At 40.4% G+C, this 12,800-nt stretch overlaps 1 protein-coding gene across 1 annotated transcript; it reads left to right on the top strand.

Moving 5' to 3' along the window:
* Positions 1-403: 403 nt before the first annotated feature.
* On the top strand, positions 404-6,549 carry prdm1b (PR domain containing 1b, with ZNF domain). The gene is made up of 5 exons (XM_018660030.2): positions 404-554; positions 927-1,167; positions 3,012-3,931; positions 4,047-4,175; positions 4,634-6,549. The coding sequence occupies exons 1-5, from the start codon at positions 546-548 to the stop codon at positions 5,207-5,209; spliced, it is 1,875 nt and encodes a 624-aa protein (XP_018515546.1). The 5' UTR covers positions 404-545; the 3' UTR covers positions 5,210-6,549.
* The last annotated feature ends 6,251 nt before the right edge of the window (positions 6,550-12,800 follow it).

Genomic DNA, 12,800 nt, shown 5'->3' with positions numbered 1-12,800 from the left:
AATAGTGAAAGTCTGACATTCCCTGGGAATGATTATCTTATCTAACCGAATGACACAGGTGCAGGATGAGAGCGGACGTGTTGCCAAAGGCATGTTGACATGTGTGCGCACTTGGCTGCCTGCCAGCACCTGTCAGTCAGGATTTCAACAGTTACGTTTCCCTTTCAACTTGCTTTCAACACATGCAGGTTTTTGTTTTTTGTTTTTTTGTCTGGAAAAAAAAAACGATCATAGTTAAGTATACCACAGGCATGTGAGCCACAGACTAAAATAAAGAACAGTAATAACAATAGTCTGCGTAATGAGGACGAGTGTTGTAATGAGAAGTGATAAGGAGAGAGAAAGAGAAAATGAGAAGAGAGGGAGAGGGAGAGTGAGAGAAGCAGTGAGGCGGTCAGTGGGCGGGCCACACCTCCGTTCAAATACAGTGACGCTGCAAGACAAGAGCATAAGACTTAATCTCTCAGGACAGAGCAGAACTGTAAGGAACAGACCAAAGGAGCAAAATACAGTAACTGAAGAGGATACAGGATATTTAAGCGTTCATGGCAGAGGTGATTATTTAGACTTTTTTCTTTAGAATCTTGTTTTATTTAAATTTTGATTATTTAATTTTTAAGTATTTTAATTTTTTTTAAGTATTGTTTTTAAATATGTGGATTTTATTCAGCAGCATACCACAGAATTTAACTTCAAATCGTAGGGGTAATATCATCAATTCTGTCATTAATGGTGAATGAGACCATTGCAGCGGATTGTCAAATAATATAATGGTTAAATTACAGTATATTAGACAATTTATTTAATAAACTGATGGTCATTATGATACACACAGTTCAGTTGCTTTTCAACATGTGTGTCTTATTCAAGTATCCCATACATGAGCATGTTTTAATCCCATTTCCTGTTTTTGTTTTCTTTTGCAGATTTACAGCGGTGGCCAGCTTCAAAACTTCCTTGATGGCTATGACGTCCACAGGAGCAATTGGATGCGCTATGTCAACCCAGCCCGTTCTATGGCTGAACAGAACCTGGTGGCTTGCCAGAACGGCCGAGACATCTACTTCTACACCATCCGGCCTGTGGAGCCCAAACAGGAGCTGCTGGTCTGGTACAGCCAGGAGTTCGCCCAGAGGCTCTGCAGCCAACAGGATGACATCAAACAGAGTGAGTGTTGCAGTGGAAGGTTTTTCTGCTTGTGGATGAGGATGTAATGCTTTTGTCCCACAGGTTTTGTAGAACTAGTAGACAAGATTAACAAATATCTTGAGGCACAGGAGGGAACAGAATTTATGTACACACAAAATTTATTTACCATGTGATGGGTGTACATAAAACTTAACTTCTAAGCAGATTTGCTATTCACATACAACCAAAACAACCATCATGTTTGATGAACTTGATTCCCCTCTTGCATTAATCTTGCTGAATAATGAGTTAGTGAGAGGGAGTGAAAGACAGCTGATTATCAGCTGTTTTGATGCTAAGGCAGCACAATGACACCAAAACCACTGTTTTTTTTATCCTGACTAGATCTGATAAAGTGACAGATTTAGATCTATGCTGTGACTAAATGTGTAGCACAAAGTCTGCGTCAGGAGATGATAGTTTTTATCAGAAAAATTCTTTCACTTCAAAGTGAAAACTGATGATGAATAAGACCTGATCTTATCTTTTACCAACAGTAAACATAGTTGGTTTGATGCTATGTCTTCCTGTCTGTCTTGAGAGCCAAATATTTATGTAAGATAATGGGGAATGCACCCACCATACACAGACCAAACAAATCTCAGTATTTCACGAGATGTGGTAAATAACATGAGATCTGAAGGAGACAGAAGAGATCTAAGGGGAATAATGGGTGGTCAAAGTACCTTGATGAGTCATGAATCTTCAGCTATTGTTAGAATGGAAAGTCATACCCTCATCATCCTGAATGATTCTCTGTTGCCACAAAGTCTGATGATTCATACTAACTGGATACACCAGATGCATCACCATTCATCTTGGTGACTAACAGTAAGGCAGTATCGCTGCATTGTATAATCAACTTAAAGTATCTTAAAAGCATTCACCTGCCTTTATTTCAAAGTCATGGTATGCTCATTGTTGTTATTGTCCTCTGGTTTGATGTTCTGATACATCATGAATGCGATGTGGTCTGTTAACTAATTCTTAGGTGTTGCCAATGCTTTGTGGCAGCACTAGGAACACGCAAACCCAGAGGGCATTTTGAATCCATTTGCACTTTCAAATGCGTTACACTAACTGTGATGTAACTTTGACAAAGAATGAAAATAGCACGATGTGCACGGTTCAGGTCTCTGCGAGGTGATTTTCATATTCTGAATGACAAAGGAAAAGAGCTGCGGCTTTTAAGACTACATTTAGATATGTAAAACTGTATACTTTAGAAAATGGTTGGGGGTAAGGGTAACTCAAATTTATTCGTAGTACATGAGTACATGACCCTATGTTTAACTCACACAATGAAACGTGGAGCTGACACGCAGCATTTAGTGAGAAATTTGACCAGCACAGTGAGCAAAGGCTTTCTCAAAAGGGGAAAGAGAAGGAAAAAAGGAAGAGATGTTTCACATTTTCTTGTGGCTAATACGGTAAGACAGCCATACTCAGAAAATGTTTCAACAAATGAAACTCAGAATCTTGCCATACAACTGCTCATACATGATATGACACATGTACTCCCACACACTTTACCGCCAACTCTGTCTCCCACACCAAAATCACTACTGTGATTGACAAATAGAAACCCATACTGTATGATTTACGTGTCAAGTCAAAACTGAAACTACTATCATTTACCATAAGAAGGAGTGCTTCTGTGGGCGGATGTCGGTCTGTGTTGGTGTGTGTGAGGCATTTTAACTTATTGAATTTAGGAAATAAATAGACATTACAGTGAGCTTCTCTACAAATCATCCATACTTCCTTTATATGCCATTATATACCCATCAATACTTAATGTATTTTGATTTTCTCTCTCACAGAATACAGTGCTGATGAAGACCCAGAGTACACCAAGCACCTACTTCAGCAAACATGGCTTAAAGAAAGGACAAAGGAAGAGGTGAAAGAAGAGAGGGATGAAGAAGGAGAGGAGAAGATCGACGTGGAGATGTTGGAGAGGGACACACCGCCTGACACGCCTGACGAGCAGATTATGGACTTCAGCAAAAAGGTTGAGGAGGAGGAGAGAAGCGACAGGGATCCAAAGGAGCGAGGGATCATTCCCTCCCCTCAGCCTGAACACAGAGTGCCCAACCTCAGCTTAGGTCACCCGTACTTGCCGGATCACCACCCCGCACTCCCAACTCCACACAGAAATCTCCCACTTCATCTCCACGGCCTCTACGGGCACAGGGAGGGGCTGGTGTCATCTTATCCGCTTTACCCCCAGTCCAGACCGCTCCAGCCCCCTTACCAGCTTCTCCCCCCCTACAGTCCACACTATCCTCGCCTCCTCCTCCCCTCCTATTCCCCTCCCTTTCCTGGGATGCTTCCCTCAAGAGGATCCCTCCGATACAGCAACTATCTGGGCACAGATGGACTCCCGTACCCTCCTATCAGCTCACCCAGTCTCCTTCCAGTGTCCCTCCCTTACCCTCCATCTCCACAGGGAGGTCTGAAGGAACTAACACCAAACGTGTCCCCACCACGAGGTGCCCCAGCCACCCCAGAGCTCTCCCCTCTCCCTAAGCCCAGCAGCCAGCATCAGCCCCCTGAGCAGGCTCCCTCTGGCTGCGAGGAGGCCATGAACCTAAGCCTGACTGCAACCAAAAGCAACACAGCACCACGCAACGGGCCTGGCCACAAATCCCTGCCCTACCCACTGAAGAAGCAGAATGGAAAGATCAAGTACGAATGTAACATCTGCTCAAAGACTTTTGGACAGCTGTCAAATCTCAAGGTAACAGTTCATTTCCTCACTTTTGTAATTCAGATTTATTTCAATGTATTCCAATTATTAGACACCAGAAATTCAAATTCAAACCAATGCTGATCACATTTCTGCGTGATTGTAGGTCCATCTCCGAGTGCACAGTGGTGAGAGACCATTCCAGTGTAACTTATGTAAAAAGAGCTTCACTCAGCTGGCCCACCTCCAGAAACACCACCTGGTCCACACGGGGGAGAAACCACATGAATGTCAGGTATGTTGAAAATCGTGACCTGTGTGTGTTTTTATCTCATTGATCTCACAATGACATCAGTGTAAAATCAAGAGTGAGAGAAGCACAATACACGTAAATGCTCTCTGAGTCACATATCTTTCTGGTAACTGTTTGTTTTTCATTGAGCCTCTACACACCTTGTCATGTAATAGCATCTGTATGCTTTTGTTTGCTAATGTGACTGTGGGTGTGAGTGTTGAGTTTTGTTGGTTAGAACTGGTCTTACAAAAAACGAAAAGTAGTCCCTCTTGTTATGTCAAAGCACCCCTGAGGACTGGAATAATTTGGTCAGCCCAGATACATCATGGTGACATCATAATGCACTGCTAAGTTTTTCCAAAATAATCCATAACAAATTATACCGTTTTCTTAAGGTCTTAGTCATAAGTCATGTGAATGCTCACAGAGGCCATAATCTTTCATTTCCTGTTTGCTAGGTATGTCACAAGCGCTTTAGCAGCACCAGCAACTTGAAGACACACCTGCGACTCCACTCTGGGGAAAAACCTTACCAGTGCAAGCTGTGCAGCACCAAGTTCACCCAATACATCCACCTCAAACTGCACCGCCGCCTCCACAGCAGCCGCGACCGCCCTTACCACTGCCAGCTCTGCTCCCAAGCCTTCTTCCACCGCTTCTCGCTGCGCATCCACCAGCGCAGCTGCTGTCTAGCTAATTCCAACACCCCTGTCAACGTGCACATGAAAGAGATGGTGGAGCGGTTTGACGCAAGCCAGGAGGCCGACACGCTCACAGAAACGGCATCTGCACCGCAGGTAGAGGAAGCCGTCGAGCATTGGTTGGCTCGTACCTTGGAGGGCGAGGGGAAGGAGGATCAGAAGGAGGCCACCATACTCCTGAAAGCTCTGACAGCGGCTATTAATGCACCTGCAATGCCCATGGCCCAATCAGTTGTACCTGCATCACATCAGAGTCCTCCACTGGCCTATCAGGAGAGGGCCAGTGTTGTTCATCTCCACAAACGGCCAACAGTGAAGACAGAAGGACAATGAGAAGGAACCCCAAGAGCAGAAAATATAAAGATGGACATACAGCATATCATCAACAAAGAAAACTGATGTCGCCAAATAAAACTCCCTGTCCCTCATGGAGAAAACAGGGAATATGTACTTTCATAATCCACTGAGCACAACACCAAAAGAAGAGCATTCCAAAGACTGGGCGAGGGTATTCAGTGATTGTACTTCCTCCCAAAATTCAGTTTAGAAAATTAGAAGAGGGAGGCATAAGCTGTGAAATATTTAAAACTCTTTTCACTCAGGTAGAGAAATGTTTGCTTTCTGTGCTTTAACTTATTCCTTTTTTTATTTGAGTCATTTATATTTATTTAGTTTGAACATAGTTTGTTTTTACTGTTAGTGTTTTTTTCTATGTTGACATTTCCAAGGAGATTTGATCTCTTAGGAAAACCACACATGGACTCAGGAACAATGACATGGGATAAACCTGTCTTCACTTGTTATATTGTGTATTGTTTTATTTTGTGTGAGGGTGTGTTTGAGCCTCTGGATGCATGCATGCAATGAGTGGAAGTAAATGTGAAAGACAGGGCACAATGATGGCACAAACCACGTTCCTGCTCCTCAACTTATTTATTTATGAATCAAAAGGGAAAAAAAATCAGGTATTTTGAAACTGTGTTGATAAGCAATTGCCAAAATTACAATCAAAGAACAGAATGTAGCACATTTTTTGAGGGAAAGAAGGAAAGAGATTCAGACAAAGCATTATTTACATCACTTCTTGGTTATCCAGCAACTCACAGTCAATTTTGACACCACCAAAAGAAATAAAATACTACAGATTTGATGTGATCACAATAAAATATGTACATAATATCCTCTGAAAAATGGCTTTTATCCTCTCAAACTTTATTCTAAGTCACTACGTGTGTTGCAATGTAGCCTTTTGCCAGATTCAAATGTTTCACATATTTCTTACATACAAAGCTTTACTGTAAATGTTTAAGCTGAGCTTCATCCAACTTTTAATTCAGACATTGGTACCTCATGTTAAGTACTGGACGACAAAAACAAGCAAAAAAGGAGCACATTTTCTAACATTGTTGATATTTTTTGTTATTTAGCACTGAGATAAAAATGCAAGTAGACCTTTGTGCTTTTGGTGTTACCTAAAACCAGAAGGCCAGAGCTGTACTGAGTCAATAATGTCTTTTATCGTTCTTTAGTTCCTCTTTTGTACAATATGTTTCTCTATGTAGTTTATTTTTCAAAACAGGTTATGAGATATTAAGAATGTATATGTGAGAGACTATTTTGATGATACTTTTATATTTACATGATGTAGCATATTAAAGATATTGTTTTCTTTACACCTGGTGTTTCGCGTCTGGTTTCATGAGATTTTCATAGTGGAACAATAACTGCAACTGGAGGGGCAGAAAAGAAATCATGTCTGAAATTCCCATGATAAAATGAGGCATTGTTATTTCTGGCACTGCACAGATGTTTTCTTAGAGTCATATGATAAGCATTAGCTCACTCTGTATAATCACCAGTCATCCTCATCAAGACGATGATGAGGCAGAATCCATTCATAAGTTTTCGCAGAAAATGCTGCTGCTGCTATAGCACAATAATGCTGTTCTACCACTCGCTCCACAATATAGGTTCTCCAAATTAAACATGCCCTTTAGAACAACCACAGAGGTGTTTTCTGATGTGATGCCCTTAGTAACAGTGGCACACTATGTGTCTTGGTTTGGGGTTTTGGTTAGATAAAGTACTTTGTTAAGTTAAGGGAAACACTGTGGTTTGGGTTCAAAGAGCACGGCCTCACTTAACGTGCAGGGTACTTCGAAAAACTTCCAATGTCCTTTGCTGCGTTGAAAGTAGACTGCAGCTTGTTGTCTGCTGACATATATGGGATGAGATGCATTATGGTTTAACCAACCTCTGTGAGTGCATAAACACAAAAAGTTTAACAATGCTGTAGTGAACCCTGCATGTTGAAAAATGATGCACTGCTGCCCAGTGCGTTTAAAAGGTCCTAACAAGTTAAGAGTGAAAACATGTAGGTTCAAATGACTACTTTTATTTGCTTAGGATTAGCTTGTTGTCATGATTACAGTAATTAACGCTTGGGTCCATGCTTAAAAAAAAAAAAAACATGTTGATGAAACTGGAGATAAACAGCTGTCTTTCAACTGGACTATACCTGTCACCTGCAAAGAAAGTCACATCTTCTTTTATTTCTTCCAGGGTTGGTTACGATAAGTCCATTGGCTCTGCACTCATCACTCTTTCATTAGGAACACAACAGCTAAAAGTCATGATGACACAACAAAGGCCTGTATTTGTAGATGGAACACAATGTATATGCCCTTACAACATCCTGCTTACTACCCCTCTCTTGCTGGTAATAAACTCTAGGTACTCCCACACTACATCCCCCTAACTGGTTCACTTTTCAGGCTCTCTTTCCTAGAAAATACAGGAAATGAAACCAGTCAGTCACCAGTGAAACTTAGAAAAAGCACTGCTTACATCATAATTTTTATATTACAAAATCAGAAAAACAGATACTCCTTTTTGTTATTGTTACTGACGAGAATACAAAGAAGGAAGAGGGTATAAACAACCAGTGCTGACAGTAAGTATAATGGGGAACATTGCAGGTGTTGAATTATATTGCCTTTTTTTCCCTGCAACATTTATGAGGATTCGAGATATAATTAAAGAGCACTCACTGGAAGAACTGCTCTGAATAGAGGTCAAAGTCACTGATTATTGCCTCTAGAGTACCTTTAAAAAAAAAACAATTTGTAGATTCAAAACCTGATTTTTTTCTTCTGCTTTTCTTAAGACAACAACAGTGTGATATATCTACAGGAACAGCAGCATACCCAAATGAACACGAAACCTCAAAATATGATTCTAACTTAATCATTTTCACACTTTCAATCAACATAATCTATGGCAAAGTTACTGTAAGCATGGGTATGCTCTTTACAGTAATTCTCTCTCAGCCTCTCTCTGGCTCTCTCTGTTTCTTAATCTCTCTCCTCTCTCCTCTCTCTCTTTCTCTGTGTGTGTGTGTCTCTTAACCACATTCTTCTATAGTATTTCTTCTTGTGCTCTCTACTGTGGGGGAGAACCCCACAGCAAACACCTACACACCACTGACCAGAATAAAAACACCTCAGACCTTTTAAAGCGTGCAGTCAAGCTGCAGTGGTGACAGGAAATCCTCTTGCTCTGCCAGGCTACCAGCCACCCGCTACTTGTTTATCCTATTGTGTAAGCAGAAGTCACAGTTAAGAAAAAAGGTAAAATACCTGTGTACTGTTCTGATAAAGACAAGAGAGGAGAACTGCAGACAGCCCCATTTATACACCACATCCTTTGAAACATAAGGTCATTCATGTGTACATAATATTTATATTCAGCCCTGAAGCACACAGAGACCAAGACTGGGTTGCATCAACTTCTTGTAAATTCATTACAAACTGTGTGTATAAAGTCCTTCCGACATTCTTAGTATTAGCTAGTTTTAAACTATCAAACCAAATTTGATCACACCGTAAAAACTTCAAATACGTCTTAGCTAGTAAAGATCTTAGTAAGTTTCTTGCTAGGGAATATCTGTAGCTCTGTCCAATCAAAATCGATTAATTATGCAAACAGGCATTGTGGCATCACAAGCTGTGACATCACTTCAAAAATTACAATTGTAATGCACCAAACAATATTTTAAACTTAAACGCCTGCCCTATGTCAATGTAAGTGTAGGTTATTTATATATGTATACATGGAAAAATTATTTGTTAGTCACACTCATATATCTGGTTATGCTAACCTAACTGATGTTATTTAATCATTCAGCCTAAGATGGTTTGTTCTGAAATGTAATTTAAATCTTTTTTGTTTTTTACTCTTCACTCTAAATGGCTGATAATGTTTTATAATAATGGTAATAATGTTGTGATAGTGAAAGCTAATGTTAGTGTTCGCAGCAGTTTCATACATGGCAGTTAGCACTCAGCTTAGCTTGGTAGCTTGGTAGATATAGCATAGTTATAACTTACTTTCTAGGTAGACAAAACTTGGATTTATGACTAACTGGCCCTGCTGTATATACTCCCATATGACACATTGCCATATCTATAACACACTCCCATCTCCCGCCAGATGAGAAGACAGAAAATACAGTCGAGATAGTGTGAGGAATGGTGTATGAGGGGTGACTGATAAGGTCCTATAAGGACACATAATAAGTTTTGTGGTATTTCTGTTTTGGGTAATTGAAAATTGCAAGTCAGCACTTTTCTGAGAAAATAGACAACATCACCCTTCCTGTAATCGTCCACTGAATAAGAATCTGAATCAAAATGCGGATTTGAACTCATCGAACACCTGCCCTGATCACCTGATTTGACACCCTCACACTACCACTTCTACCTCACAATGAAGCAGGAGATCAGACCATCAGACAGCCCTTCCCCACATTCAAATACGCATAGAGATGACTGATGTGATTTTGCTAATATGGAATTGTGCACCAATACCACAAAGGAGCTAAATAATCAAAGTGAAAAGAACAAAATTAAACTGAATTAGAAAGAGTATCAGTCATTTTGCAACATTGTCATTTGCAGGACTGTTGACTGGCTGGTTCACGCCTCACATGAAGCGAACATCCTGTGTATATTTTCTTCCTCTCTGATCTCTTGACACTTCTTGAGACTAGACACCCTATACTTTCCCTCTTACTGGCCAGCCATACTGCAGACTCACAACAGGAAATCCTTTAACTTGCCAGACAAAAAGTGAAAGAAACGTGCCAATAAGTAGAGAGTAAAACACAGTGGTGTTAGGTTGCGGCATGCCTCAGAGTCTTTCAAGCATATGAAAAACATGATCCCAGTTGTCTCTCTTAAAGAGTTCATTATCAGGTCTCTTGGAAAAGGGATGTGAACTGATGCATGTACCAATGCAGTCATATAATTGTTCTTCTAGTCTGTTTTCTTCAGAACACATTACAGGGTATCAATAAAAAATTTCCAAGGAAGTCATTATCTTGTTTTATATTCCACTGTGCATCTAACTTGCATGTAAAAAGTTTCTTCTTCTGAAATTAGCTAGATCTGACCTCCACGGGGGAATGGAGACAAAGTTTCCAATCTCCCTGGAAAATGCTCACTCATTACTGGAGCCTTTACAGGAATCATTGATTTATACCACAATGACACTGTCAACCACAGTCATTTCATTTGCTTCGAGTATTTCGAAGAGCAGTATATCTTCTGTGTAATATACAAAACAATTTCAGCTCACACTCTTGGTGCAAAAAGTAGTGCTTTTACTTCATGTCAAAAAAGCCATCACCACCCAATGGACTACACTGTGCGCTACAGAGAGGAATTCAGCACCAGTTAGTAAGGAGAGTTAATTACACCTTCAAGTGCAATGACAGTGTGTCATTGAGAAATGTCAGTCTGTCATTGCCATTCATACATTAGCAGGATATGTACCGACAATGCTGGTGGGATTACCATCAGCGTCTGCGTTCCATTATATATAGTCCTTTTCTTAGGAATAGTGATTATACCAAGGTGATTCAGTGTGTGAGACAGAAGGGGGGGGGGTCGAAGACAAGAATGATGAGAAAGGAGGAAACAGTTTAGGAGAACTTTGACTAATGCTCAGGAAATGCTTTGAAACCAGCTTGTTATTCCCAGTGCCAGCTTAGACCTTGACAACAATTACAAGCTCTCGTGAGCATGTTAAATGTGTAATATATTTTTAAACTAATCCCTGTGATCACAAAATCACTCTAATTGGAAGCCATTGCCACCTTTTTCTCCAGCAGAATATGTGTTTTACTGGATATCAAATAAGTTATTCCGATCTACATTATTTATTCATTTATACATTGGCCATTAAATTCAGGGCAGGTCTTACCTTTAAATCTTTGGCCATGTGCTGTTATTGTGGCACAGCCCACCTGTGACAAAATCCAATCAGAAATTGCATCATGTATTATTACACCAAACTGTTTTTTTTAAAATCAGCAATGTACTTTCTGAGATTGTGTGAGCACAATGTTGAAATCAATTAATTGCATTTTGGAAAAGGAAACAGTGTACAGGAAACATACATGTCGTCTCTATCAACCACTTATCAGTAACTTTCCACTCCCGTAATCATGGTCTGGTTCTTAATCAACAGTAAAACTAACAGTGAAACATAGCACAAGTACCACTTTGAACATGCAACTCTGCCAGCCAAAGGTTTCACTCTGTGGTTTACTAGTCTTGTGTCACCGGGTTTGTATTCAACACCATAGCTGTAGTATGTGTAGTGGACATGTTATTTAGCAAACTTGGGTTGGAAATAAATGAAATGTCGTGGGAACTTCAGGGACAAAAGAGTCAGGACAACTTCCCTCAGATATGCGATAATTTACACACATAATGTACAACCAGAGAAGATCGATGTGATCAATATCAGGACAGGGATATTGTGAATGGGAACAATGTCTAAAGATAAAAATATTTTTATTGGTTTCTAATGTCAAGATAGAAATGAGACTACACTCCCAGACTCCTATTACTGTTGCCATGACAACAAATGTCTGGTATGCTTGCCACTGGTACACGCCTATGAGTCATATTTGAGGGTGGGGACAAACGACCTACAGTGTATGGTTGTTTGAGTTGGAGGACTTTTTGGAGATAATATAATGCATGGACAGTATCTGTGGCAGTGTGCAGTGACGGGTGATTGCAGGATGACTGTGCGGTCCATAGGGGGTCAGGCAGGGGTCCATCGTGCAGGTCAGCTGGTGGCCTGAAGCTCAGTGGTCCATCAGAGCTTTGGTCGGCCACAGAGAGCATAATGTGCAGCATTCAGGCAGATAAAGTCTTTGGCCAGATGTAGCTGATGGAGGCAGTTTTTAATGCAGCTGTTTGGAACCCGTGTCTCTCATATTTTTGTGGGGTTGTTTTGTTTTGTTGTACATAAACAGCTTTACTTGGAAGACACTCGTGTTGGATAATCACCAACTATCTTTTCCATCCTTCACTTTATGACTAACTGCTGTAACTCCTGAGCATCACATGACTTTCTGTTTTAATTCAACAGAAAGATTCCAAAGATGATAGTGTCAGATAGTGTGTGTGTGTGTGTGTGTGTGTTTCATGTGAGTGAGCGTGCATACAGAGCGGCAAAGGCAAACAGACTTTGCTCCACTGCAATTGTTCCCTTTCAGTTTAAAATTAGTGATATTGACTCACAGTAACAAGACAGCATTTTTTAAAAATCAGATTACAGGATTTTTTTTTCAGAGGTGCATGCCTTTAATTGTGTGCTGGGTTCATATTTTTTTAGTCCCAGGTTGTTTGACTTTCGGTTACAGTTATAGGCTATATACATGGGTGTGCTGCACTGAGTAATAACACAAGGTTGTGATGCTGTAGCAATCTGCTAAATGGGTCTAAAGGTTTAATGTGTGAAGATAAAAAGTGGTGGTTCACGTCACCATTTAGTGAGCTCACTTTATTAAAGAGATTGTACAATATTGTTCAGTTCTCTGTTGCCTTAATGTTGGAGATTGAAATGT

Source organism: Lates calcarifer, linkage group LG3 (genome assembly GCF_001640805.2).
Source record: "Lates calcarifer isolate ASB-BC8 linkage group LG3, TLL_Latcal_v3, whole genome shotgun sequence".
In the NCBI taxonomy this organism is placed as follows: Eukaryota; Metazoa; Chordata; class Actinopteri; family Centropomidae; genus Lates; species Lates calcarifer.
The sequence above is the reverse complement of the archived record's forward strand: the minus strand, read 5'-3'. Positions and strand labels throughout refer to the sequence as shown.